This window comes from Prionailurus bengalensis, chromosome E4 (assembly GCF_016509475.1).
Source record: "Prionailurus bengalensis isolate Pbe53 chromosome E4, Fcat_Pben_1.1_paternal_pri, whole genome shotgun sequence".
Classification (NCBI taxonomy): Eukaryota; Metazoa; Chordata; class Mammalia; order Carnivora; family Felidae; genus Prionailurus; species Prionailurus bengalensis.
In genome coordinates, this window is record NC_057360.1 from 16037356 (window position 1) to 16063045 (window position 25690).

General features: G+C 36.9%; 1 protein-coding gene across 6 annotated transcripts in view; it reads left to right on the forward strand.

Annotated features, from left to right (window-relative positions):
* The window catches only part of RABGAP1L (RAB GTPase activating protein 1 like), a 758000-nt gene that overhangs the window by 51068 nt on the left and 681242 nt on the right, over positions 1-25690 (forward strand). For 2 of the 6 annotated variants that reach the window (XM_043568491.1, XM_043568488.1), the window contains exons 2-5: positions 16615-16663; positions 16748-16795; positions 18368-18560; positions 24066-24276. In XM_043568491.1, the coding sequence (XP_043424426.1) occupies positions 16658-16663; positions 16748-16795; positions 18368-18560; positions 24066-24276 (458 nt within the window). In that variant the 5' untranslated portion in view covers positions 16615-16657. Of the gene's footprint in view, positions 1-16614; positions 16796-18367; positions 18561-24065; positions 24277-25690 lie in introns of all 6 variants that reach the window. The other 4 variants (XM_043568487.1, XM_043568490.1, XM_043568492.1 and 1 more) reach the window with 2 other exon arrangements.

The following is a 25690-nucleotide window of genomic DNA, read 5'->3' on the forward strand; positions in this document are numbered from 1 at the left end:
GATTATTTTGATCAGCAACAGGGTGCATTGTACTGTACTGGGAATTAATGGCATAAAAATATCTTTGGTACCTATTTCAGTTTGTTTTTATTAAGAATTTGAGATTTTCTGGCAAATAAGAGTAGAGGCAAGGAAAAATCAAACTAAAATAGGTACTTGAGATGTTTTTATATAAGCTTTTATGTAGGTGGTAGCTAAAAATCTGGTATTCCTAGAATGTGAAACACATATATCACATCTTACTCTTTGGCACATTAGCAGGATAAGCTGGCATAAATAACAGCTTCTTTTCCTGATGGGAAAATTTTATGCCTTTTTGTACTTTTAGTCCATTAGATTTTTATCTCTACTTGAATGTGAATTTAAAGAAACCCAAACATTTATCTGTACACAAGCTAGATGGGTGGCTCTAAAAAAATTGTTTTGATTGTATAACCCCATAGGCTAATATCATTGGACTAGAGCAGACTTAATTAGCTGGGGAGATTGTTGAAACTAGTTCTAGAGGTGATAGAAATTATGTTTTGAAGGATTCAAGTTTTGTATATCTAGTTTATACTACCTTAGCATTTCTAAGATTTGAGTTTTCTATGCCTTAAAAATTTTTTTATTTACTTGACCTTTTCTGGGATTGAGATAGTGTTTGTTTCTTGCTGTATTTGTTTTCTAGTCAAATTGGTTCTTTATATTTTTATTACTATTCCTTCTAATTATGTTTCAGTGTTATTTGGTACATAAAATTTCAGCCACATTTTCTTGTCCCTTTTGATTATATTTTGCGTTTATATGAATGACCTTTGTAGAATAAAGTTGGGTGCCTTTTATCTTGTTGAAAGATGAAAAGCCTTTTGAGGTGGTCCCCTTTCTGTTCCAGTCATTCAAATCTGAGATCACTGTGCTATCACATTGCAGGCCATTTTTCCTTGACACTGAAGGAGGGCCTCACTTTGGTCATTTTCTTTTGTTTTAATTTGCTGTTGTCATTATGGAAGTTTCTAGGAACTGTTCTTTAATTTTGACATGTACTTTATTTTTTTCATCATATATTTGGGTGTCACGTGCTAGATGCTAAAGGAAATATAGGCTTTGTTTTTGTGGGTTTTTTTTTTTAAACTTTCCATACTATTATTTATTTTTTTCTTCTATTTTGGCACATTTTAAGCATATAAAATACAAATTTCAAGCATAAAAAATTAGGGCGAATGATATAATATATAATCCTATAACCTCTTATCAACTTTAGCAGTTATCAGAAGATGACCAATCTAGTTTCCTCTGTGCCCACCCAGATTTTATGAAGCAAATCTCAGACATCATGTTAATTTGTAAATATTCACTATGCGTTTCCAGAAGACAAGGATTCTCTTATAACAATATCACCATTTTCATACTCTCAGAAATGTTAACAATCATTTCTTAATATCATTGATTTGTCACTGTTCTCATTTTCCTTGCATAGATGGGAAATTTGGTGTGGAGGTCTCTAACATTTTAGTTTACTGTCTTATTTATTTTTTATTATTTATTTATTTATTTATTTTTTAAATATATATTTTAAATGTTTATTTTTGAGAGAGAGAGAGAGAGAGAGACAGAGAGACAGAGACAGACAGACACACAGCGAGAGCGAGAGTGAGCCTCTGAAGCAGGCTCCAGGCTCTGAACTGTCAGCATAGAGCCTGTCCTGGGGCTTGAACTCAGGGACTGCGAGATGATGACCTGAGCTGAAGTTGGAGGCCTAACTGAAGTTGGATGCCTACCTGACTGAGCCACCCAGGTGCCCCTACTGTTTTCTTTTAAAAGTTACCTCAGGGGCACTTGGGTGACTCACTTGGTTAAGGATCTGACTCTTGATTTTGGCTCAAGTCAAGCTCTCTTCGTTGGTGAGATGGAGCCCCATCCACATCTGGCTCTGAACTGACAGTGTGGAGCCTGCTTGGAATTCTCTCTCTCTGTTCTTCCCCAACTCGTGTGCACTTGTGTGCACTCTCTCTTCCAAAATAAATAATCTTTTTTTTTTCTTTTTAAGGTTAATTTATTTTTGAGTGAGGGAGTGTGAGTGGGGCGGGACAGAGGATACAAAAATGGACTCCGTGTTGACAGCAGTGAGCCTGATGGGAAGCTCGAACTCACGAACTCTGAGGTTGTGACCTGAGCTGAAGTCGGGTGCTTAACCAACCGAGCCACCCACATACCCTTAAAATAAATAAATAAACTTAAAAAAAGTTACCTCATTATATCTTAAACCTGTGGAAATTCTATATAATGACAAGTGTATGCTGGTTATTTACCCAGTGAAAGAAACTGTCAATGCTGTTATCCTTTAGAGGTAAAGTTCTGATCAGGCTGTGGGGTATTAGATGGCTCTTTGGGTTTTAGGAACTTTGAATTTACTTACCTTGGGTAATCTAATTCATTTATTCTGCAAATATTTTTCTGTCTGCTATATGCCAGACATTCTTCTAGGTGAATAAAACAAATATCCTTGCCTTTGAAGATGCTACATCCTAGTGGGAGAAACAGACAGTAAACAGTAAATATAATACAAAAGTAAATCAGATTGTGTGTTAGAAAATAAGTGTTCTGGGAAAGAAAGAGTAAGCAGATCAGGATAAATGGGGGTTGGAAATTGGTGGTGGGGAAGCAGTATGAGATAAGACAATCAGGGCAGGTCTTTCAAGAGGATGAAATTTGAGTAAAGATGTGAACAGGGAAGTAAACATGTTAGATATCTGGTCGAAGAGTGTTCTGTTTTGCAACAGCCAGAGCAAGCATGTCAAGTGGTTTAAGAGAAAGCAAGGAGCTTGTTTTAGATGGAATTGAGACTACAGGGGGGAGAATTGTAGGAGATAAGTCACAAAGGTAAGGTAAGATGGGGTGGGGGAAGTGGTGAGGAGGGGTGACTTTATAGTGCAGACATGTAATGGCCTTGAAGGTCACTTGGCTTTTATTATGAATAGGATGGGGGAGCCATTGGAGAGTTTTGATCAGGGGACTGGAAAGAACTAAATTAGAAGGATCATTCTGGTTGCTTTTGAAAATTGACCATAGGGGAGCAAGTAAAGAAGCAGAGAGAGTAGTTTTGAAAGCCTAGAATAATATAGGTAAGAGATGATGGTAGGTGGGGCTGGGGCTTGGTGGTGGCAGTAATAGTGGTGAGAAATGGATGATTTCTGGATGTAATTTGGAGGTAGAACCAAAGTAATTTCCAGATGTTGTAGATGTAAGGTGAGGGAGTGGAGAGAGAGTTAGTTTGAGGAAGGAGAAAAAGAGAACAAGAGGAGTAGCATGACTGATAATTTTGTCCAGAGTAACTAGAAGGGTGGAGTTGCCATCAACTGAGATGAGAAAATCTGCAGGAGGGTGGTGTGGAGTGAGGATAGGTGGGTTAGGGGAAAGGTTGGAAGTATGGTTTCTGAGTATGTTGAGTTTGAAATGTCTCTTAGGTATCCATTTGGAGGAGACTACTATGTAACTATGCTTGCCAAATAACGTGTTGAACATCAGCAACAACAGTGAATGCTTGTTAAAAAATTAACTGGAAGAATCTAGTTCATGGAGTGGCATTAGAACCTGGGGCTCTAATACTCCTATCTCTGCCCTCAGTGTGCAGCAAGTGTACTGTGGCTTGTGATCCAAGATTCAAAGGCGTGACAACTACCAAGATGGACATCAACATGCACATTCAACAACATGAGAAACTGTCAGATACTGGATTTCTGAGGACTTATTTTTTTTTTTATCACACCTTGCCTATTTAAAACCTCAGAACACATTTAAAAACATCTGCTAGTAGGTGGGATAGTCAATAGAAATGGTTATGGAGTCATTGAATAACTTGTTCTTCTAATTATATAAAGTATCTTCGGGTTTTGTTTGCCTCGTGAGAGTGCAAATTTGTAAAGTAGAAAAATCTAGTACTAGAACAGTTTTTACTTTGAATTATTTTTCCAATGAACAGGGACTTAGTTTATAGTTTATAGTTTCAATTTAGCAAGGACCCTCTTCCCTTTTGCTTTTGTAGATGCATGACGTTATATAATAGAAACTCTTATGAAATGTTAGGTACATGTCAGAATATTTCCTAAATATTAAACTTCTTCAGATTATTCTGTGCCTTTGTGTTTGTTTTATTTGTGCAACACAATTTGGAAGTCCTTTTTTTAGGATTTCAAAACTTTTTTTCATACTACTTAACTTTCCTCATAAGCACCCCATTGAATCATTTTACTGAAAAGATTAGAAAGTAGTCTGAAGTATAGTACCTCTTCTTTGTTATAAATTTACCAAATCAAGGAAAAAAATGCCTCTTCTTGAAACCTAGTTAACTTGAGGGATTTTCAAGAACTCTTTTATGTGGCTCACTAATTCTTGCAGAACTAGACAGAGATAAATGCATAAAACATACAAACGTTCACACTGTATGCCAAGAAGCATTTGGATTTTATGTATTTAAATTTCTTCTGAGGGTTAAAAGGTGTTAAGTCAGGCATATCTCAGAAACATTCAGTGTTATACTAAACCCAGAGGGCTCTGTGCTTCAAAGACAGAGATCAGATCTTTGTCTGTAGACTTAATAGGAAAAGAAAAACAATTAAAAAATATCACTTGACTTCTTTTTTTTAGTTGTGTTGGTGCAATGACTGAGGTGTCCTTCATTGCTGATCTTGTGTGGATCAAATCTCTTAGTCTTTCTCTTAACTGTAGGAACCAGGTCAGGTTGCCAAGTTCACGAAGTTTTGGTTGCTACCTTGATTCTCTCTGCTATACCCAACAAATTGGTAATTAGCATTTCCTCTGTTAGTGCCAGTTATTGTGGCGAAACACAGTAAACATGAATTCACTTCTTTTTCCTCTTAATTCTGCTTGGTGTTATAGTTTGGTATACTTTGATAGACTGTGTTATGTGAGAGCAGAAGAGACAATTGATTGGAATCCAATGTTTGTAATAGTGTAATAATTACCAGTCTTTGGAAAGGTAATATGCTAGTAAATAGATTTCTCAGTTGAGGATTTCTACGTTTTGTTTCAGGCTCTGTAACTTGTTAGATTATTTAATTTCTCTGTGCTGTAGCTTTTTAAAGAAATATTTGTTCTTCAAATATTCAGAAGATAAATGATGTGTAGAAGCTAGAGCTTAGAGATCTTCGAGATTAACTAGTCCAATACCTTATTTTCAGATAAAACAAGTGTGTTCATAGAAGTGAGATGCCTTTTCTCATGGATACATTGGGCCAGAAAGAACTGTGATATGTGCTTTATGCAGTATCATGCAAGATACCAAGTGTTAGATGGTGACCCACATATCACAAAACTTCGGTTTTATTATATCAAGGGGGGATATAACTATACAGTGGATACTTTAGTGATGAACTCTTCTGTCTTGTGATGATTTTTTTCCCCCCTTGACCATATGCCTGTATCTGCTGGGCACAAAACTGATTATTAGTCTTAAGCCAAGTTTATGGGACTCTGAATTGTACAGACCTTGGTTTTCCAGGAAGTAAGTGACTATATAATTTTATCAACCTTACTCTTGAATAGATGGCATATATAATAATGGCAGAAAAACCAAGAAAAATATAAAATCAAATGCCATTAAAAATTTTGAGTATATTTTCAAAATATTTTTTGCTGGAGAGGATGTGGAGAAACGGGAACCCTCTTGCACTGTTGGTGGGAATGCAAATTGGTGCAGCCGCTCTGGAAAGCAGTGTGGAGGTTCCTCAGAAAATTAAAAATAGGGGCGCCTGGGTGGCGCAGTCGGTTACGCGTCCGACTTCAGCCAGGTCACGATCTCGCGGTCCGTGAGTTCGAGCCCCGCGTCAGGCTCTGGGCTGATGGCTCGGAGCCTGGAGCCTGTTTCCGATTCTGTGTCTCCCTCTCTCTCTGCCCCTCCCCCCGTTCATGCTCTGTCTCTCTCTGTCCCAAAAATAAATAAACGTTGAAAAAAAAATTAAAAAAAAAAAAAAAGAAAATTAAAAATAGACCTACCCAATGACCCAACAATAGCACTGCTAGGAATTTATCCAAGGGATACAGGAGTACTGAGGGGCACTTGTACCCCAATGTTTATAGCAGCACTCTCAACAATAGCCAAATTATGGAAAGAACTTAAATGTCCATCAACTGATGAATGGATAAAGAAATTGTGGTTTATATACACAATGGAATACTACGTGGCAATGAGAAAGAATGAAATGTGGCCTTTTGTAGCAACGTGGATGGAACTGGAGAGTGTGATGCTAAGTGAAATAAGCCATACAGAGAAAGACAGATACCATATGGTTTCACTCTTATGTGGATCCTAAGAAACTTAACAGAAACCCATGGGGAAAGGGAAGGGAAAAAAAAAAAAGTTAGAGTGGGAGAGAGCCAAAACATAAGAGACTGTTAAAAACTGAGAACAGGGGCGCCTGGGTGGCTTGGTCGGTTAAGCATCCGACTTCGGCTCAGGTCATGATCTCGCGGTCCGTGAGTTCGAGCCCCGCGTCGGGCTCTGTGCTGACAGCTCAGAGCCTGGAGCCTGTTTCCGATTCTGTGTCTCCCTCTCTCTCTGCCCCTCCCCTGTTCATGCTCTGTCTCTCTCTGTCTCAAAAATAAATAAACGTTAAAAAAAAAAATTAAAAAAAAAAACTGAGAACAAACTGAGGGTTGATGGGGGGTGGGAGGGAGGGGAGGGTGGGTGATGGGTATTGAGGAAGGCACCTTTTGGGATGAGCACTGGGTGTTGTATGGAAACCAATTTGACAATAAATTTCATATATTAAAAAAAAATGAAAATATGTAAAACAAAACAAAAAAAAATATTTTTCATTTAGGGGCACCTGGGTGGCTCAGTCGGTTAAGCATCTGACTCTTGGTTTCAGCTCAGGTCATGATCTCATGGTTCGTGAGTTTGAGCCCTGTGCCGGGCTCTGCACTGACTGTGCAGAGCCTTCTTGGGATTCTTAACTTTTCCCTCTCTCTCTACCCCTCCCCCACTCATATTTGTGTTCTCTCTCTCTCTCTTTCTCAAAAATAAGTAAATAAACTTAAAAAAAAAAATTGGGTGCCCAGGTGGCTCAGTTGGTTAAGCATCCAACTTCAGGGCAGGTCAAGATCTCGTGGGCTATGAGTTCAAGTCCCATGTTGGGCTCTGTGCTGACAGCTCAACACCTGGATTCTGCTTCAGATTTCATGTCTCCCTCTATCTGCCCCTCCTCTGCTCTCTCTGTCTCTTAAAATAAATAAACTTAAAAAAACATTTTTTAAGGGGGTACCTGGGTGGCTCAGTTGGTTGGGCATCCGACTTTGGCTCAGGTCATGATCCAGTGGTTTGTGGGTTCAGGCCCCACATTGGGCTCTGTGCTGAGGGCTCAGAGCCTTGAGCCTGCTTCGGATTCTGTCTCCTCCTCTCTCTGTCCTTCCCCAGCTTGCACTCTTCCAACTAAGCCAGCCAGACACCCCTTTAAGTGAAGGCATTTAAAAACAGGTCAATGAATTAGTCAGCCATTGTTGTGGCAATGCTACATAATAATGCTGAAATGTTTGCTGGCTTACAAAACAAATATTTAGGTTTTTAACTCATGGGTCTGTGGGTCTGGAGGGAGACTCTACCTCTTTCTGTGTATTGGATTCGGGTCTTTTTCACAAGTTGCATTTTGAGTCTTTTGGCTTCTTGGTCCACTATCATCATCATCATCATCATCTTCCTTTTTTTTTTTTTAATTAAAAAAAATTTTTTTTTAAAGTTTGTTTATTTTGAAAGAGAGAGAGCACAGTCGGGGGAGGGCAGAGACAGAGGAAGAGAGAGAATCCCAAGCAGGCTGTGTGCCGCCAGCACAGAGCCCGATGTGGGGCTCGAGCCCACGAAACTGAGATCATGACCTGAGTCAAAATCAGGAGTCAGATGCCCAGTTGACTGAGCCACCCAGGTGCCCCTCTATTGCCTTTTAAACCATCCTTTGTAAGTACCACTTGTATTCTTCTTTTCCTCTGGTAATTATTTCAAGTAAGTAATTTCTCCCCTTTTTTTATTTCATCAGATCAAGTATACTGTTTATCTGGGGAATTGTCAACTTTTTATATACTATCTTCATTCACCTAGATTTTTCTCCTTATATTTACTATATGAAACTTATTAAAATATATCTTTTATGTCTTTTTGCTTGCATATAATTATATTAGGACTTATTAGGTTTCATGTGACAGAAACTCAACTTAAACTAACTTATGGGGCACCTGGGTGGCTCAGTTGGTGAAGTTTCTGACTTTGGCTCAGGCCATGATCTCACAGTTTGTGAGTTCAAGCTCCGTGTTGGGCTCTGTGCTGACATCTCGGAGCCTGGAGCCTGCTTTGGATTCTGTGTCTCCTTCTCTCTCTGTCCTTCTTTGACTTATGCTCTGTCTCTCTCAAAAATAAATAAACAAAAAAAAAAATTTAACTAATGCAGGGGTGCCTGGGTGGCTCAGTTGGTTAAGCGCCGACTTCAGCTCAGGTCTAGATCTCTTGGTTTGTGAGTTTGAGCCCTGTGTCAGGCTCTGTGCTGACAGCTCAGAGCCTGGAGCCTGCTTCAGATTCTGTGTCTTCCCCTCTCTCTGCCACTCCCCGACTCACACTCTGTCTCTCAAAAATGAATAAATATTTAAAAAAATTTATTAAACTAACTTATGGAAAAATAATTTATTGAAAGGGATATTTCATAGAATTAAAGAAATAGTGGATTTACCAAGACTGAGGTTTGGAACAGATAGAGCTATACCTCAGGATTGTCTCAAACAAAATGGTAGGGACTCGACTAAGACTCTCCTGCTTGTCTGGCTTTAGGATATACTTATCTCTTTCATTGCATATTGACCTTCTTCATATGGGAGAAAACATGGGTACCAACAATTCTTAGTTTATCTAAGAATAACTGTCATGATGAAGTCTTTGGTCACCAGTCCAAAAATCTTAGGAATTGGGTTAATTGGTCTAAGTAGTTTGGATTCAGTGCCCATCTTTGGAACTGTTTGGCCATGGTGTTGAGGTTTCTATAAAACCATGAGATTTGAACAGAGGGAAGGCTTATTTTCAGAAAAAAAGATCTTGAGATTATTGCTGGACAAAAAAAAAAATAGGTATCCACTAAAGTAATGTGAATTACTAAGGCCCTTTTGTGCCCCTTTGTGCAGGAGTATACTTGCATACATCTATTCATGTTGGTGTGGCTCTTGCCTGAGAACTGGAATAATGGATGGACTGTTTAGTAAATAGGAACTATGGTAGTTTTTTTTTTTTTCCCTCAAGACTGGATGTTTTTTTTTAATTTTTTGTCTTTTATTTTTTGTCTTTCCATTTCTTTAAATCTTCTTCAATTACCTTCATAAGCTTTCTATAGTTTTCAGCATACAGATCCTTTACATCCGGATGGTTTTTTTTTTTTTTAAAGCACAGAATAATTATAGTTGGTAAATGTTGTTCCAGATTATTCATGTCTGTTTTCTTATTGTAAATTAAGACTATTTCCTGTTTCCAGTGTTGTAACAGGCCTACTATAGTCATTTGAATTCTCATGCCTAATAGAGCTTGCAGCTTATCTTGTCCAATTTTGACTCACACTCATATATTCAGGGTTCTATTTTAGTTCAAGAGCTACTTGAAAATGAATAGGTGCAAACACATAATCTAAAAGCAAGAAGCTGGCTAACCACATTTGGCACGAAAAGAAATTGGACCATGTGCACCACGATTTTATACTTTTGAATGTGTTCAGTTATTTTGGGAAGAAGATAGCTTCCAGTTAGACTCTGCTAAATGTTGCTACACTGTTTCTAGTGTATATGTGAAAATTGTAGTTTTAGGCATCCAAGTGAGGTGTTAATTTAAAATATATTGCTCATTTCACAAAAATGATGTGGACTTAAAGTGAGAATTAAAAGCCATTTCACTGGGTAGAATTGGTAGAATTGCTATCGGTGTGGGGATAAGCGTGTATTTAAGTGATTCAGTCAATCAAAAATATTTATTGAACTCCTTTGAGAAGGGAAAAAGGGGATGAATAGAAAAAACATACATCAGATTTTCTGTAGGACTGATAAGTTTCCTGTCCCTTATTCTCTTGTACCTTTAAAATGCCTAAAGAATAAAAATGTGTATGCCAACACTGTAGTTCCCAGTATTTTTTTTTTTTTTAATATCTGAAGAGACATAACATTTTTTTTGGTCAGATTTTACAGTCTAACTTTTGGATTATAATAGGGTAGCCTTTTAACCAAATGCCTTTAAAAGTCGTTTTGCTTTTGTGCACTGGTCTGTTTTACATGCTGAGTTGAAATGGATGTATTAGTCTTGAGTTCATAGAACAGTGAGCTCCGTATTATTTAAAAGACCCCTGCAAGTTTTCCAGCTGCTCTTTCTTTTGACTGGAAGAAATAATAGTAGATTGCCATAAAGAGAAAGTAACATTAGCATATTAGCATATTGCTTCATAGTAGTAGATTTAATAAATTATGTTTTGAATTGACTTGTGAAATGGAATTCTTCAGCACATCACATGGAATGAGAATCTTAAGATTAAGTGACTTTAGAATTCATTCAGTCCAACTTCCTGTCTGATGCGGGAGTCCATTCTGCTACATCCAAGATAATTGACTTGTTTATTAAGCAGATATTTTTTGAGCCCATGTTATCTGTGCTGGCACTGTGCTGGGGATGTGTTGGTGAGTAAGATAAAGATAGACATGGTCCCTGCATGTCCCCTAACAACTTGTAGTTGAGTGCTGAGTTGGTCATTCAGTCTTAGCAGGTAGGGAAAAATTGACATGTTGACAACATTGAGCTTCTAATCCATGAACATTGAGTATCTCTTCATTTATTTAGATCTTTTAAATTTCTTTCATCAGTGTTTTATAGATTTATTACTTATAGATCTTATATGTATCTTATTAAGTTTATGCCTAAGTATTTCATCTTTTTGTGATATGGTAAATGGTACTGCTTTTTTAAAACTTCAGTTCCAATTGTTGACTGTATGTAGGGAAGAAATCGACATTTGTTTACCTTGTATCCTGTGACCTTCCTATACTTATTAATTGTAGGAAGTTGTTTTTGTTTTTGTAGATTCTTTGGGATTTTCTACATAGATAATTATGTAATCTGTGAATAGAGACTGTTTCATTCTTCCTTTACGATCTCTATACTTTTATTTATTGTGTTGAATCAGAGTGGTGAGAGAGGGCATCCTTGTGTTCTTCCAAGTCTTAAGGGGAAAGTGCCCAGTTTCATAATTAAGTATGTTAGCTGTAGGTTTTTTGTAGATACTCTTAATCAAGTTGAGGAAGTTTCATCAATCGCTAGGTTGCTGAGAGTTTTTATTTTGATCATGAATGAGTGTTGGATTTTGTCAAATGCATTTTGTGTGTAACTGACATGATCATGATTTTTCTTTAGCTTATTTTGATATGTTTTATTACATTGATTAATTTTTGAATGTTGTCAGTCTTACCTTGGGTGTAATTCTTTTTACATATTGTTGAATATAATTTTGTAATATTTTGTGGGGCATAGAGAGAGGGTGACACAGAATCCGAAGCAGGCTTCAGGCTCTGAGTTGTCAGCACAGAGCGTGATGCCAGGCTTGAACTCAAGAACTGTGAGGTTATGACCTGAGCTGAAGTTGGACACTTAACCCACTGAGCCATCCAGGTGCTCCTGAAATATTTTAAAGTGTTGGCTTTGCATTCTCAGATTTTTGTATTTGTGTGCAAGTGTGCAAATTTAGTAAACATCTGCATTGAGGTTCAAAGAAATGGAAATGTTCAACCAAATAAAGTAGCTTTGGGCAAACTTCTAAAAGTATTCTTAAGGCCCTTGGAGGCAGGGTTTTATGCTTGTAATGAGAGCTGACTTAATTCTGAGGAACATGAGAAATTCTGGGCTGTGTTTTGAAGAGATCACAAAATTACTTTTGGTAAACTAATAGTTTTCTTGTTAGCCTGGCAGAATATCTAACATTTTCTTGGGCTAAAGAAAACCTCTTAAAAATGGACATCTTATTTGAATTGTATAGCCATTAGTATTCATTAACATGCTGATTTATTTATTCATTAAAAATTTTTTTAAATGTTTTATTTTTGAGAGAGAGGGAGAGAGAGAGCGCGAGCATTAGTGGGGGAGGGGCAGAGAGAGAAGGAGACACAGAATCCAAAGCAGGCTGCAGGTTCTGATCTGTCAGCACAGAGCCTGACACGGGGTTTGAACTTGCAGACTGTGAGATCATGATCAGAGCCGAAAGTCAGCTGCTTAGCTCACTGAGCCACCCAGGCGCCCTTAGCATGCTGATTTAGAGTTAATGGCCAGGGTAGCTATTTATCACTTACACAAGAAGAAATTTTTTTTCTTTTTTTTTTTTTTTTTTTTTGAGAGCGAGAGCGCACGCGTGCACATTAGTAGGGTAAAGGGGCAGAGGTAGAGAATCTCAAGCAGGCTCCATGCTCACCATGGAGCCCAGCATGGGGCCAGATCCCACCACCCTGGGATCATGACCTAAGCTGACTGAAATTGAGAGTCGGGCACTCAACTGAGTGAGCCACCCAGATGCCCCAAAGAAGAATGTCTTGGGAGAAGACATAACTTTTGATGGAGAGAGGAGAGGTGTGGAGAAGGTTCATTGTGTATGTAGTGACAGATACCAACCCTCAGTCTCTAGGAATAGGTGAGGAAACTTCAAGAGACAGTATAATGTAGTGGTTCAGAGCATGTACTTTGAAGTCTGAATACCTGGTTTGAATCTTGGCTCTGCATTTGTTTTTTTGTGAGAACTTTAGCCTGATTGGTGCTTTTAACAACAAATTGTTCAACGTATTTGTTGAATATCTACTATGTACTAGCTGCTACACTAGACATATGATATTCTCAGGTAAATGAAAGAGTTGGAGTTAGGGTTTATTTAGATAGCCTTAGCATCAGGGGGTGGCCTCAGGGTTCCCCGCCTTCTTTTCTTTTTTTTAAAAAAAATTTTTTTTTTCAACGTTTTTAATTTATTTTTGGGACAGAGAGAGACAGAGCATGAACGGGGGAGGGGCAGAGAGAGAGGGAGACACAGAATCGGAAACAGGCTCTAGGCTCCGAGCCATCAGCCCAGAGCCCGGCACGGGGCTCGAACTCCCGGACCGCGAGATCGTGACCTGGCTGAAGTCGGACACTTAACCGACTGAGCCACCCAGGCGCCCCCCCGCCTTCTTTTCTATATCTCATCTTATCCTGCTCTCACCCATGCTCACTGTGATCTAGCTATTATGGCCTCCTTTCTCATAAGCCTTTTCTCATATCTGGGCTTTTTGTATTTGTTGTTTCTTCTACTTGAAGTTCTTTTCCCCTAGTTCTTTCCATGGCTCACTCATTCTTATTAAGCCCAAACGTCAACTGGGTCCATATTGCCTCCTGTCTTCTCATTACCTTTCATAGTATATATTCCAGTACATGATCTTGATTTATTTTTTTCTATGTTATTTCTCTCTTCCATAAGAATGTTAGCTCTAGGAAGACTGGAACTAAATTGGTCTTACTCATCATTTAGTCTCCAGGTCCCATGATTGTTTCTAGTGCATCATAGAGAGTCATTAAATATTTGTTGAATGGATGAATGAAAGCTGATACCTTAGGAGTCAGCCATATGAAAGGAGGCAGGAGCTAAGACCCTATAGTGTAAAAGAACTTTCGGTAATTAAAGAGCTGTAATGGTAAAGTGACAGAGGGAAAGGTGTGTTGGGCTTTGTAAGTCCTGGCATAATTTGGATTTTATTTGAATTTTAGTGAAAAGATTAAAAAAATTTCCTTTTAAGTTTATTTATTTTGTGAGAGGGTTAGAGACAGCGTGAGTGGGGGTGGGGCAGAGAGAGAGGGAGGGAGAGAATCCCAAGCAGGCTCTGCGCTGCCAGTGCAGAGCCCAATGTGAGGCTGGAACCCATGAGACCGAGAGATCATGACCTGAGTGGAAACCAGGCTTAACTGACTGGGCCACCTAGGCGCCTCAGTGAAAACATTTTAGAGTAGAGTTCTAATGTAATCTATTTTCTGAAAGATTTCTTTGGCATCTCTGTGAAGAATAGATCAGGGGAAGAGAGGACTGGAAGTAGGACTTGGGTTAGGAGACTTTTTTAGTAGATGAGAACATTCCCTGGATTAGGTTGATAAAAATGTCCATGAAGAAATGGGATAGATGTGGGATTTATTTTGGAAGTGGGGCTAACATGACATGCTTATGGGAGGAATGAAGAAGTAGAGATGAATTAAGAATGATATCCAAATTACTTATTTGAGCAACTTGATAGAAAGTGGTGTTATTAACTGAAATGGGAAATCTGAATGAGAAATTTGGAGGAGACGTTAGGAATTACATTTGGGTCACATTTAAGATATTGATAAGAATTCCACATGGAAATATAAAGTAGAAAGTTGGGGGGCGCTTGGGTGGGTCATTCGGTTAAGCATCTGACTTTAGCTCAGGTCATGATCTCACAGTTTGTGAGTTCAAGCCCCACGTCCGGCTCTGTGCTGACAGCTCAGAGCCTGGAGCCTGCTTCAGATTCTGTTTTTCTCTCTCTGCCCCTTCCTTGCTTATTCATTCTCATTCTCTCTCTCTCTCTCTCTCTCTCTCTCTCAAAAAAAAAAAAAAAGTTGGATTCCAAATGAAGACTTTAGAGGACATTTGGGTTGAGAGAGAAATTTGGGAGACTATTAGGTATAGATGGTATTTAAATACATGGCAATGAGAGATACTGCTTAGAGAGATGTGTGTGGCAAGGAGTCACAAGTTCAGAACTTGAACTTGGGGAATTTCCAGCATTTAGATGTTAAGTTGAGGAGTGGCAACTTGGGCTTGAAGGATTGGCCACAGAAAGAATATCTGGAATGTGTAGCGTCTTGGTAATCAAAGATTCTTGGGGCAGCCTGGAAGGGCAAAGACGTGGCCTCTAACACATACTGTTTTCAGAAACATTTACTTGCAAAATGAAAAATCTTTAGAGGACAGAAAAATGTGCTTGAAGGATTTAACATTTAAAAGGAAGGATATTCACATGTCCAACAGAATGAAATGATGGCTAGCTAATTACACTATCCTAGAATAGTTATTCTTTATTTTAAAGTTACTGGGAATTTTGAGTTTCGATGAAGATGGAAGTAATTATTAAAGTGTAACTGGAAGCTGAGAGTAAATCTTTTTTTTTTCTTTTTCTTTTTTTTGCCAAGAATAATGGTGTTAGTGTCACCTAAAGGCAAAATGAGATATTGCAGCCATATTTATGTGGGGCAGAGAACAGAATAACTTAATTGGAACGAGAAAAAGAACAATTCTGGGTAATTTTAAGGCATGCATCAGCAGACTTAGAGAGTCCTGTGTTCTTTAGCCCCAGTTTACTTGTTCTACCCCTCTATCACATTACCCCTTTGGTCACTGAGCAGATTAATATACCGTTCTCTTTTGTCTTTTACATTTCAGCTCAGATATTTCCCTGAGTTCTTTCCTACCACCTTACTTAAAGTTGTCCCTATGCTTTTTGTAGCTAGTCATTGTTACAATAACATATTTTATCTTCTTCATAGCCTTTAGAGTGATTTGGAATTACATTTGCTTACTTGCTTGATTTCTTACTGGATGTAAGCTCCAGGAGAGCAGGCAACTTGTCTGCCTTAGTCACTCCTATAACCCTAATGCTGAGTACTGTGTTTGTTATGTAGCACACAGGTTCAGTTAAATTAGCAGTGTGAATATTTGAACTTCTGGAAGTGATAGACATTGTTGAGTTTCTGTGGTGTACAGATCTATCCAGAAAGCAGACTTACACTGTATCTACATTGTCACATGAATGAAATGTGAAAGCCTTGGCCTTTTCCCCACCCCCTTGTGCTGATAAGTGGTAGTGTGTCTGGAAAAGAAAAGATACATGGTTTAGTGTATTGAATTCTTTTTTTAATTTTTCTTTATTTTTGGGAGAGCGCAAGTGGGGGAGGGGCAGAGAGAGGGGGACCAACGATCTGAAGTGGGCTCTGCACTGGCAGGCTGATAGCAGCAAGCCGAGCCCATACAGGCTTGATATCACAATTGCGAAATCATGACCTGAGCTGAAGTCAGATGTTCAACTGACTGAGCCACCCAGGTGCCCCTGGGTGTTGAATTCTTATTAATTAGTAAACTTATGTGACACAAAGATATTTTAAGGTACAATACTTTTAGGAGATACGTTTTTGTAAACATTTGGATTTAATTATAAAGTAATTTCAGTGACTTTGTGTATGAATTTGGTTTCTAGTATCATGCTTAATTATTTCCTCTATTAAAAAAGAACAAAAATAGTATTTCTAGGAGAAATGAATCAAGCAGTGGTAAATCTGTTTAGTTGAGATATGGGCGGGTTTGTGTTGTTTTTCAGGGCACAATATGGTTCTTTTAGTCTGGGAATTCAGGGTGAAGGGAGTACATTTGCATTATGTGGCCCAGTCCAAGAAGGTAGCCTCCCTAGTTTTGAGATAATTATCTAGCCAACAGAATTCTTTTTCATGTGAACCATTTTTAAAGGCTGAGTATTGATCATGTTCTTATTCATGCTGTTTTTTGTTTTGTTTTGTTTTGTTTTTTTAAATCTCTGTAGTTTTGACCAGGTGGATGTGGGAAGAGAAGTTTGTAGAATTGAAATGGAGGTCAGAGCTTCATTACAGAAGGTTGGTGGGTCATCAGATTCTGTGGCAACACTGAATAGTGAAGAATTTGTTTTGGTTTCTCAGCATGCAGATGATACGTCTACAAAAGATGATGAAAAACCTGAACTGAAGGTATTTCTTTCTTGCTTGCTTTTGTTTATTTACAGATGATACTATTTTAAATTATTATTTTTTTAATGAGGTGAGACTGATCTTGAGAGATGTGTAAAATACGAAGGTTTTTCTCAAATACTGACCTTGAATAACGTCAGTCTTTGATTTATGCAGAAGCTAATTATTTGGTTTGTGTATTTTTAAAGTTTTTTGCTTTTGGTTCTTTATTTTTTAATTCATAATTTTAGGAAGAAGGAATAGAAGGGAAAATAGAAAGAAAAGGATAATTGGGGAATTTGCCTTGAATTTATATAAGACTTAATATATAAGACTTAAAATATAAGAGATATTTTTGTCTCTCTTGCTGCTGGATTTTTAAAGTTAATTACATAAATAGTTATGTTTTATTTGTACTTAAGAAACAACTGTATGGTTTTTATGTTTTAAATCAGCTGGTAGCATTCTAGTATGTGATTGAATAGGTGGCTTGTCTGAATTTAAAAAAAAATTAATATTTATTTTTGAGAGAGAGTGAGAGTGGGGGAGGGGACAGAGAGAGAGGGAGACAGGATCTGAAGCTCGGGGCTGACAGGAGGGAGCCCGATGAGGGGTTTGAGATCGTGACCTGAGCTGAAGTTGGATGCTTAACTGACTGAGCGACCCAAGTGCCCCTTGCCTGAATATTTTTAAAGTATATGTCTTACATTTTTAGCAATTGAGTTTTTATTTGAAGATGATCTGTTTTCAAATTTGTGTTGTCTTTCCTAACTCAAAGAAAAAGAATCAAACAAATCCATATACATGCATGAGAATTGCATAAACACCCTCTAGAAACAGGAGTAGAGAAATTAGTCTGATATGCTAATATTGTTTGACTTTTATTTAGTATTAACTATGGCATCAAAAGTATATATGAATCTAATAAAATTTTATAGAAATTATAGTATTAAATACCCATTTTACATTATGTTGAGTATATATAGTTTTATAAGTGTATTAGAATAGTGGTTTTATTTAAATTTAAGTAATAGGTATTTAAATAAATGGCTTTAAATGTATTTAAATATTAGCATTGAAAAATAAGTATCTGCATTTTAGTTAGTGTGTTTAATTTAAGACCTTTATTAGGCTTTCGATCTCACCTGCTTTTAAGAGAAGGATGAGTCAACTTAAATGTAAAAAAATTACCAAGCAAACAAAATTCATAAAGAAATCACAAATACGTTTATGCTATGATAACAAGAAATATGGCCTTTTGAATAACAGTCACGGTAGACAGTGTCCACTTAAACTTACCTGTTTTTCCCTTTAAAACACATAAATTTAAGATTGCCTGGTTTTTAGAATGTGTTCTTAAGGAAAAGAAGAAAAAGAAAGAAAAATCTCTGTAAATTAGATCTTAGATCAGATACAGTTAGGTACAAGTGTATAAATTCTTGGTATTCAGTAACTTAGATTTAAATTTAAAATTTAGATTGTTTTAATTTCTTCTAGAAACAAAATATTAGAAATAGAAATAAAAGGTTAGAAACCTTGAAAAGTCCAGAACCATAATATGATTGAAACAGAATCATCTTGCTTTGTCTATAGATTGTTTCTAATGGTGATGAACAATTGGAAAAAGCCATGGAAGAGATTCTGAGAGATTCTGAGAAAGGGCAAAGCAGTCCTCTTGCTGATTGTCAGAGTTCCAGTGAGAGTTCAGACCATTCATTTGGAGATGTTTCAGCCAGCCAAACAAATAAGCCATCTCTTCAGTTAATTTTGGATCCATCGAATACAGGTACTGCATTGAACTTTTAGACATCATAAAAGAAATGGGATAAAGTGATCCTGAAAATTTTAAGATGAAAATTAAAAAAAATCCTATTAGCTTTGTTTTCTAAGATCAGGGCCACCAAGTTTTTGGTTCTGCTTAAGAGTTCCCACTTTGGTTCTTAATGGTTTTTTTTGTTTCTCTACCTGTAAAATCAATGTCAATGTTATTTGAGAACAGGCACTATGTCTGAGTCTTCATTTTACTCCTAGTACTTGGCACATAGTAGGCACTCAGTAAATACTTGGGTATCAGGAAATAGTGTAATGGGCACAGTGTTTCATATAATGTGCCTTTTTACTCAGTTTGGTTATTTAAAATTATCATTTGTGAAAATTCTAAGTAAAATAGCGTATCAATTACATCAGTATATTTGATAAGTGTATTGGGGTGCATGTGCTTCTTTGAATCAGCATTTTGTATCCTTTGGATAAATACCTAGTAGTACAATTAAGCAATAGCCAAATTATGGAAGCACCTCAAATGCCCATCGACTGATGAATGGATAAAGAAGATGTGGTGTATATACATAATGGAATACTATTAGGTGATGTAAAAGAATGAAATCTTGCCATTTGCAACAACATGGATGGAACTAGAGTATATTATGGTAAGTGAAATACGTCAGAGAAAGAGAAGTATCATATGATTTTACTCGTGGAATTTGTGAGACACAATACGTGAACATAGGGAAAGGGAAGGAAAAATAAGATAAAAACAGAGACAGAGGCAAACATAAGAGACTCTTAAATACAGAGAACAAAATGAGGGTTGCTGTAAAGGAAGTGAGTACAGGGATGAGTGAATGGGTGAGGGGCATGAAGGAGGGCACTTTTTGGGATGAGCACTGGGTGTCATGTGTAAGAGATGAATCACAGAGTTCTACCCCTGGAGCCAAGACTATACTGTATGTTAACTAACTTGAATTTAAATAAAAAAAAATACACCTTGATAAAAATATAAATGCATCCATGATTGAGTAGGATTTGTAGTAGAAATATCAGCTTATAATGCAAAATGGTTTTGGGTACAAGAAAAGCCGAACAAAAACCAAAGCCACTTTCTATAGCTGGTTTAAATACTAGAGGCTCTGATTGTGGTTTTTTTGTAAACTTCTGAGCTTTTATCATCTCTTTTGTCACCTTTCTCTCCAACTGGCTTCCTTTATGGTCATAAAGTAGTTAGCAGAAATTGGTAAGTAAGGCCAGGCAATTTGTTGATGGCTGGTGGCAGAGACAAAGGCTCTCTTCTTTACCTATTGAACAAAAGTTGTGAGTTTCACTCAGTTGAACCATTTTATAGTAGTTAGGGAATCACATGAACTAATAGGCCTTGGTTACATTCAAATCCCTCAATAAGTCACACTGACAGTCAAGATGAGATTATCTTGATTGGCTTAGAACCAGTGATCCATTTCTGAATGTTGGTGTGGTGTAAGTATAGATACAGGCCAGAGTGGTACACAGTGTGGCTATGATGGCCCTAAATTACAGTGTACACAAAATTTATTCCTAGTGAATCAAATATTGAAATGTGAAAAATAAGCCTATAAGAAGAAAATATTGGAGACTATTTTGTGATTGGGTAGGAAAAGCCATGTCATAAAATATAGTTTTATTTTAATACACAAAAACCTAAATCTTCTGAAAGAGAATGGTACCATAATAAATGTTGTTTTTGTTTTTTTTTTTTTGCTTTGACCTGCATTAACTAAATTGTTAGATAACACATTTTAACACTAAAAAAGAAAGATACTCATATATCATAATCATGGGGTTTCCTCCAAATGGACCATTAATGTTAGGCACCCCAAATTGCAAGTTTTTGTGTTTTTTTTTTTTTTTAACCTGTCCCACTGATACATCCTCAACCATTTTATATAATACATACAGCTTTAATGACAGGGTAGGAGAAGATATTTATAATGTGTTGGGGGTCTTTAATAAAACCCTCTGATTTGGTGACTCACTATGAATACTTCTAGGTCTCAACATATAGTCATACAGCTAGAAGTAAGAACAAGAGAATTTAAGGTAAATATTTATGTATTTTAATTAAAAATGTAGGATTGGAAATAAACCTTAAAAAGCATTAATTTTTATTCTTGATGAAGGGAACATGAAAGATGATATTACTTATTATGCTTTGCTTTGCTTTACCTTTTGAATTTAAGTCTCTCTACCCCTTCCAAAAAACCTAAGGCATACTGATATCACATTTATATAATTATTTTTTGGTTAATATATTAATCAAAAGGAAGGAATACCTTTTATCTGCTAATGTAGCTCTGATGGGTTGTTGGAATTTTAATTATTCTTTACAGTGGCTTATGATTCTTAGTTCTGAGTATATTTGATAGGGACTGTGTATTGTGTGCTCTTTTTGTGTTCTCAACATCCCTTACACTAAATACATTTTTAGAAAGATCTCAGTGGATAAGAAGAAATTTCCTTTGCTTTACAAGTAGGTTTTTAGTATTCTTTTCTAGTTACATATTTTTAGTTTTATTTTCAATAAAGAGACATGTTATGCTCTGAATGTTCTTCTCCTCAGAATCCATGTTGAAATTCTAACCCTCAAAGCGATGATATTAGGAGGTAGGAAGTGATTAGGGTCATGAGAGTGGAACCCTCATGATTGGGCTTAGTGCCCTTATGAAAGAGACCCCAGAAAGCTACCTTGTCCCTTCCGCCTCTGAGGACACAGTGAAAAGATGCTGTCTGTGACCCAGAAAGTGGGCTCCCACCAGATGCCAAGTCTGCCAGTACCTTGATCCTGGTCCTCCTGGCATTTAGAACTGTGAGAAGTAAATGTCTACTGTTTATAAACCACCCAGTCTGTGGTATTTTGTTATAGCAGCCTGAACAGACTAAGATGAGACATTTCAGCTGCCTTTTCCTAGCTGCAGTCAACACAGTTTTTGCTTACAGAATTACTGTGGTTGGTTTAAAATGACACATAACTTCAGTGGCAAGGAACTGTATCTAGAAAGTATCTAGATTTAAATGGCCTAGAGTGAATATTAAAGGTATATTGTTTTTCAGTTACAAAACCAGATAGATGAAAGCTTTTGTTTCAATATCATGATAACTTGTTGGTTTTTGTCATGTGATGATCTTATATACTGGCTGCTTGGATGCAAATCTAATAGGAAATTTTTGCTAGTTAAAATTTTTTTTAATGTTTTATTTTTGAGAGAGGGGGAGAGAGAGCGTGAGCATGAGTGGGGGAGGGGCAGAGAGAGAGGGAGACAAAGAATCTGAAGCAGGCTCCAGGTTCTGAGCTCTCAGCACAGAGCCTGATGTGGGGCTGAACCCATGAACGGTGTGATCATGATCTGTGCGAAGTTGGCTGCTTAAACCAACTGACCACCCAGGTGCCCCAACAGGTCTAGGTTTTAATGATATACCACTTCTTGTTTACTGTGAAGATCTTCCATTTCTTTTCTTGCAGACTTTATGCTTTTGTTGTCATTCATTTTGCTTGCACATGTTATAAATTCTACAAAATGCTAATTTTTACACCCCCCTCCTTTTTTCTTTCTCTTTTTTTTTTTTAACACAAGGGAGGCTTACTGAATACATCTCAAGGGAGCAGCAGGCAGGACAGTGAAGGGGAGGGTATCTAATTTTTACTTTGAATAATCTGTTATATTTTAAAGAAGTTAAAAAGCAAAGAAGTCTTGCCCTCATGTTTTTAACTTCTGAGGCTCTTCAGTTTTCCTCTAGTATCATTATTCTTTATCCCAAGGAACTTCTTTAATATTTTTTTCTTCTCTAATTTAGAATCTGCTGTTATAGCCACCCAGGGAATATTTCATTTCAGATCTTGCATTTTTTAGCTTTAGAATTCCTTTTGGTCTTTTGTCTTTCATTTTTCTGTCTATTTTGTTAGGTATTTTTCTTTACATCCTGTATCATATTTATAATAGTTATTTAAAGGCCTTGTCTGCTTATTTTGTCTTTTTTTTGGATCAATTTCTGTACTGTTTTTCTCTACTTGGGGTTTACACAGTTATATGAATCTGAATTATACAGATTAGTACAATATTTTTTTCAGAAAGCTTTTTGTCCCTTTTTTTGTTTTTTGGGGTTTTTTTTTTTGGTATGACTCCAACTATATGTAAGTTAGACCATATGAACTACTTTTTCTGTCATGTTCATCAGTTACTGGAATATGATTTAATCATAGGATCTTGCAAATAATTGTTTCATGAGTGCTTGCTAAATTAACAAAAAATTCACAGGATAATAAGTCTAGTAAACATATTAGCATCCAGCTTTAACATGTGTTTGTGTTTTTTTTTTTATTTATTCCTTTTGAAATATAGCACGTTGAACTGATTCAAAAGAGGGAAAAACATGTTTCAGTGATTGAAGAACATGGTAGATGAAATAAATAATTTTGAATGGCTTTAGTTTCTCAGTAGAAGAAAAGTAGGCAATGAGGTTGCATGTTTCAGTATGATATTTGGGAGCTGGAGTGGGGAGGTTGGGAATGGCTTTTGTGAATTATTTATTAAAGTCCTATAGGTGGAATTGTGGTAATGAGGATTTGAGCATGGTGCAAAGATCTAGTTTGGGTGAGACAGGCATGCTTAATTTTGTGTAAAATGGATATGGGTAATGGGAAAAAGTAGAGACTAGCTGAATATGGGTTTTAGGTGTGGATGGAAAGAGTGGCAGTTTAATAGTTTAAGAGGTTTAAGGGGGAGTTTAATAGTGTCTGATACATGCAGGCGGATACTCTGACCACAGTTGGGCCTTTGCTGCAAGCTGTGCTTAGAATTAAAGAGAACGACTTTATCTTATTTACTTTTTTTTAAGAAACTCATCAATGGGGAGGGGAGAATTGAGGGAAGCAATCATAGGATCATTATTTTGATGAAGCAGTTTCCATTGGAATACTTGCATAGTTCAAGAAGCCAGCAAGCTAGGAAGGGTTAAACATGGGGCTTGCTTTGTTATTGGTATGAGATGTGTCCTCTTAATATTGTTTACCTTTGCTTTGGAAGTTAGGCTTCTTAATAAATTGGGTGCCATGCAGGACCATTACAGCCAAGACAAACTTATAACTGATTTTAGCTTTATTTAATCCTCATTAATTTTAGGCTACTTCACACTGCCTTTAGTGTAGTTTTTTTTTTTTTCTTGTTCTATATCATTTGAACTCTGCTTTTGATTTTTTAAAATAAAAATTTTAAATTTCTTTCTTTTTCTCTAAAAAAAGTTGTAGCTAAGTAAGTTAATACTTTGAGAGACTTGAAAGTACAAAAATTCCATAACTCTGATTTCAGATGTAGGATAAACATCCAAAGAAGTGAAAACACAGACCTAAATTTTGTTTGCAGTTTTTCATTTGTTTTTGGGCAGTAGGTGAAATTATACTGTGAAGTTTTTCATTAACCTTTTGAGTGTGTGTGTGTGTGTGTGTGTGTGTGTGTGTGTGTGTGTGTGTATGTGTTTTCTTCAGAAATTTCTACACCCAGACCATCTTCTCTAAGTGGATTACCTGAAGAAGATAGTGTTTTATTTAACAAACTGACCTACTTGGGATGTATGAAGGTTTCTTCCCCACGTAATGAAGTGGAGGCTTTACGGGCAATGGCAACTATGAAATCTTCGAGTCAGCACCCCTTTCCTGTTACTCTTTATGTGCCAAATGTTCCAGAAGGTTCTGTGAGGTAAGCTCTAGTCTTTTTTAAATTCCCCTAGACATGCATGAAATTTTTTGTGTGGTAGTGATGTTAACGTCATAAATCAGACCTAGGCCTTACTGTGAATTTACTTTTACTCTGTAGACATGAAAAGTAAGTATGTTTAGGATTACACCATGTTGCTTGTTTACAAGAGGCTTTTACAAAATTATGCATAGAGTATTATGAATGGAAATAGAACTTTAAAAATACCTATAATTTGTGTTTCTTTATTCAGAAGGAATGTAAAAACCTGCCTTCGTCTTGTCGTGTAACTGTGGTTCAAAAACCACAGAGTTTTTGTGAAGCTGCATATCTTATACTTGTTACATCAGACTAGGAAGAAGCAAAATGGCTTTTTCTCTTATGCTTAAGTAGGAATAAGAATTAAATATAAATCAGATAATGTTCTACACTCAGTGGCCTCCAGTCACACTTGTGATTATATTCAAAATCCTTACCATGTCTGGCCGCTGATAAACTACTGCTTTGACCTGGTTTTTTACCTCTCTCATCTCTCCTTACCTCCTTTCTCTTTTGCTTTCTCACTATGTTCACTCACTACATTCTGGTCATGGTAGCTTCTTTGTTCCTTCTCAAACACTGTCATGATTCCTACCTCAGGACCTTTGCATATTCTCTTTCCTTTGCCTAAACAATCTTTTCTTGGTTTCCCAGTGGCTTTTTTTTTTTTTAAACTTCTTTACAGTTTCATCTCAAACATCTTATCAAAAGAAGCCACCTTTGATTGGATTATGTAACTATTCGTCTTTTCCCCCTTATTGGGCCTTTTTTTTTTTTTTTCTCCCCTTCATAGCACTTTCTCTGACTTGGTATTGTACATACATTTGTTTCTTGGTTTATCATCTAACTTCCTCACTGGAATATAAGGTCCATACAAGGAGATTACTTGTATTTTTCTCTGCTTTAACTTTGGTGTCTTGAGCAGTATCTGGTTCATAGCAGGTTTTCAGGAAATGTTTGCTGAATAAACAAATAAAATGAAAGTCTTAGGAATTAGGTTGAATGTATCATGAACCTGTAATATTCTCAGAAATCCAGTTTAATCTTTTTTCAAACTCTTCCTGAAATACCTCATTCTTTAAGGTTTAGAATGTGAAAAAGTGAAGGGGCGCCTTGGTGGTTCAGTTGGTTGAGTGTCCGGCTTCGGCTCAGGTCATGATCTCATGGTCCGTGAGTTCGAGCCCCACGTCGGGCTCTGTGCTGTCAGTTCAGAGCCTGGAGCTTGCTTGGGATTCTGTGTCTCCCTCTCTCTCCCCCTCTCCCACTCACACTCTGTCAATCTCTGCCCGTCAAAAGTGAATAAATGTTAAAAAAAAATTTAAAAAAAAAGAAATACGCAAATGGTTGCAATTAACAAAAACAAATTTTTAGAAGTCAG